Below are 3215 nucleotides of genomic sequence, written 5' to 3'. Positions count from 1 at the left end.
TTTCTGGTCCTGTCTGTTTGGTGTTCTATATGCTTCTTGTATTTGTATGTGCATGTCTTTCTTTAATTTTGGGAAATTTTCTTCCATGATTCTTTTGAAGATCTGGGGTCCATGCCATTATCTTGCCATTTTTCTCCTTCCTGTATGCCTATGATTCGTAAGTTTGGTCTTTTTATGGTGTCACACAATTCCTGCATATTCCATTCTTGTGATTTCTTAAATTTTTCATAATCTGCTTGAGTGGTCTCGTTTGTCCACTGTATCTTCGAGTCTTGATACTCTGTTTTCCATTTCATTCATCCTATTGGTGATGCTTTCTCCTGTCATTTCTAATTGGCTTACTGAGTGTTTCACTTTCCTTCAGTTCTTTGATTTCTTTGTTTATGTGTTCTTTAAATTCACTGAATTCTTTTATCATGTTTATAATTGTTCTTTTGAGTTCCATGTCCTGCATTATCTCTAGGGGGTTCTCATTGTACTCCTCTAGAGGACTATTGGTATTTGGTGGGGATATGTTATTTTTGTTTTTCATGTTATTATTTTTTTTCTGTGATTTTGACATGTGAATTTCTTTTGTAGTTTCTGATTCTTGTATGAGACTCAAGCCTTCAAATTTAGGTCTGCTTCTTTTTGTAGACTTTATGTGTCTGCAGTTTACTTTTGGGGCATGAAAAGCTGGTTCGTCTAATCTTCCATTTCTCTCTTTTGATTTTATATTGGAGTGGCCGGATTGCTTTTGTCTTCAGGAGTTCCCACAGAGGCCCAAGTCAGATGAGGGTCAGATGCTCTCAGGCTTTCTCCTAAGGTCTGGATCCCCCCAGGAAAGATTTTGGCTTCAGGAATTTGGGGGTTGGACTGGTCTGGGAACAGGGCCCAGGAAAGATGCTGGTCTTGGGCAGCTGGTGGCTGTGCCACCCAGAGATGCAAAGGGAGATGGTGGCAGGAAGAGGCCCCAAGGGCTCCTGGGGACTGTGCTGAGGAACTGGGTTGGTCTGGATGGAAAGGATCAGGAAGCAGTGGTGGTTCCCCAGGTGTCTGGGCCACCAAGACAAGGAATGGGACAGGACCCAGGCTAGGAGGAGAGAGAGGCGGGGTACATGGGAGGGTGAATAAGGCTGGGGGAGTCAAAGTGCAGAGGGCGGTATTGACTTAACCTGGAGAGAGGCCTGCGGGTTAGAGAGAGGCCTGTGGGTCATGCAGGCCCAGGGAAGCAGAGGGTAAGATCTTATTTTTTAATACATTTGTTTTATTTTTGTCTTTTTGAGACGGGGTCTTCCTGTAGCCCCAGCTGGCCTGGAACTCACTTTGTAGACCAGGCTGGCCTTGAGCTCACAGAGATCCACCTGTCTCTGCCTCCCAAGTGCTGGGATTAAAGGCCTGTGCCACCACGCCCAGCAAGATCCTATTTTTTTATGGTTTGGGTCTGAAATGTCCTTCATAAGTTCATTTGCTGAAGGCTTGGATGTAAATGCTGAAGTGTTAAAAGGTGTGGCCTTGGGAAGGGACTAGAACATGAGGGCTCCGACCTTTTTAGCAGATTGATTACATCATAGTTTGATGGCTATTGAGAGGTGATTGAAGCTTAGGAGATGGGACCTAGGTGGTTGGAATGCGTCCTTGGGGGAAACCATGTTTTGTCCCCAGTTCCTCCCTCCCTTCCTCTTTTTTTCTTGCTTCCTGGTCCCTGTGAGCTGAGCAGCTTTGCCTTGCTACATACTCCCTACCATGTCTCCCATGGAGGCATAAACAGAAACCTTTAAAGTGTTTCCCCTGTGTATTTGTCACCACAAAGTAACATCAGCCCTGAAGAAAGACCCCTTTGTAGCCCTGAGATGCATCTGTTTCAGGACTTGACCAGGTGGGGAATATGGATGTTGAATGTGGAAAAAGTATGGGACAACAGGGTACAGTGGGAAGCATGACAAAGCAGAATGTGGCCCATTGGGAGATACTGGGCTATTCTGTTCAGCAAGGGGAACTCTGCCCAGGCATACAAATCTTTTGACTCTTTAAGAGAGGCTGGATGTTGGAAGTTCAGGTAGGAGTTGTGGGAGGTGTTTCTTAATATGAAAAGATGGGTCACAAGGCTCACAGATGACAGACCAGGCCTTCAGCCTGGGCTAGCTGGGCCTTGCTTTGTCATCCCAAGCCTGGGCCCTCAGGAGTATCACAGTCTTGTCCCCTCCCATGCTTGTAAGGAAGGGGTGTCCTTCCAGGAGGAATCAAAGAAGTATGAATGGTCTCCCGAGCTGGCTATACCAAGCCTGTCACCAGCAGTCCGAGGCATCCCTGTCCCTGGGCCCTGGGGAGCAAACTCATGCCTTTCTGCCTTCCCATGTTCTCTTATAGGAAATACCTTCAGTACCCTGGCAGGACTGGTCTTTGACTGGACGATTGTGAAGGATACAGAGGCCAGTGGGTTCTCAGACTCTCATAATGCACTGCGGTAAGAGACACTGTGGCAGGGCCTGGCCACCTTTGAGTGGATGTAGGATGTTGGAAGTCCTTGGGCTCCTCATGGACTAGGGGCTACTCCTTCTGCTGATTGGGAAGGAGGGTTGGTTTTGCCTCCCAAGCATGCAGGCACCTGACTGCCTCTGTGGTATATTCTGTGGGAACTTGTTGGAGAGGTTGGGGCATCCAGCTAGAGAAGAAGACACAGAATGGAAGGATATCTTGGGGTGTTAGAGCATGTGGATGGTCCTAGAGGGCAGCACTTTCTGGAGAACATGTGAAAAGGGGAGGCAAGATCTGGCTAAGAGGACAAGCCAGCAGTGATAAACAGGGTCAGGCTGGATCCCTAGCTTGGGGTACAGACAGGCTCACAAGGAGGTACCTATGGAGCATCGGGACTCGTTTCAGCACTCCCCTAGCAGCCACACACCAACCTCTCCCCTCTCTACTTTCTGGCCATAGAAACAGAGACATGGAGAGGGCAGGTCTGTGGCCTGGTATTGGTAAGTGACAGGGCTGGCATTTCATTAATCTGTGTAGGTCTGCACTATCCAGTGTGGGACCACTGAGCCCATGCTGAATCAAATGCAAATTTGATAGAATGAAAAAGTTCCTTCCTGGACTGGCAAGATGCTCAGCCAGGTAAAGGTACTTGCTACCAAGTCTGATGACCTGAGTTGGATCCCCAGGACCCACATGGCAGAAGGAGGACCAACTCCTGCAAGTTATCCTATACACGTGCACTGTGGTACCCATGTATA

General features: G+C 47.7%; 1 protein-coding gene across 1 annotated transcript in view; it reads left to right on the top strand.

Annotated features, from left to right (window-relative positions):
• Positions 1-3215, top strand: part of Nup210 (nucleoporin 210) — a 114817-nt gene that overhangs the window by 30019 nt on the left and 81583 nt on the right. Inside the window, exon 4 of the mRNA XM_017797019.1 lies at positions 2350-2446. Coding sequence (XP_017652508.1) covers positions 2350-2446 — 97 coding nt within the window. The remainder of the gene's footprint in view (positions 1-2349; positions 2447-3215) is intronic.

Source organism: Nannospalax galili, unplaced genomic scaffold (genome assembly GCF_000622305.1).
Source record: "Nannospalax galili isolate Female #2095 unplaced genomic scaffold, S.galili_v1.0 scaffold332, whole genome shotgun sequence".
Lineage (NCBI taxonomy): Eukaryota > Metazoa > Chordata > Mammalia > Rodentia > Spalacidae > Nannospalax > Nannospalax galili.
Note: the sequence above shows the minus strand (reverse complement) of the source record. Positions and strands in the feature narration are given on the sequence as shown.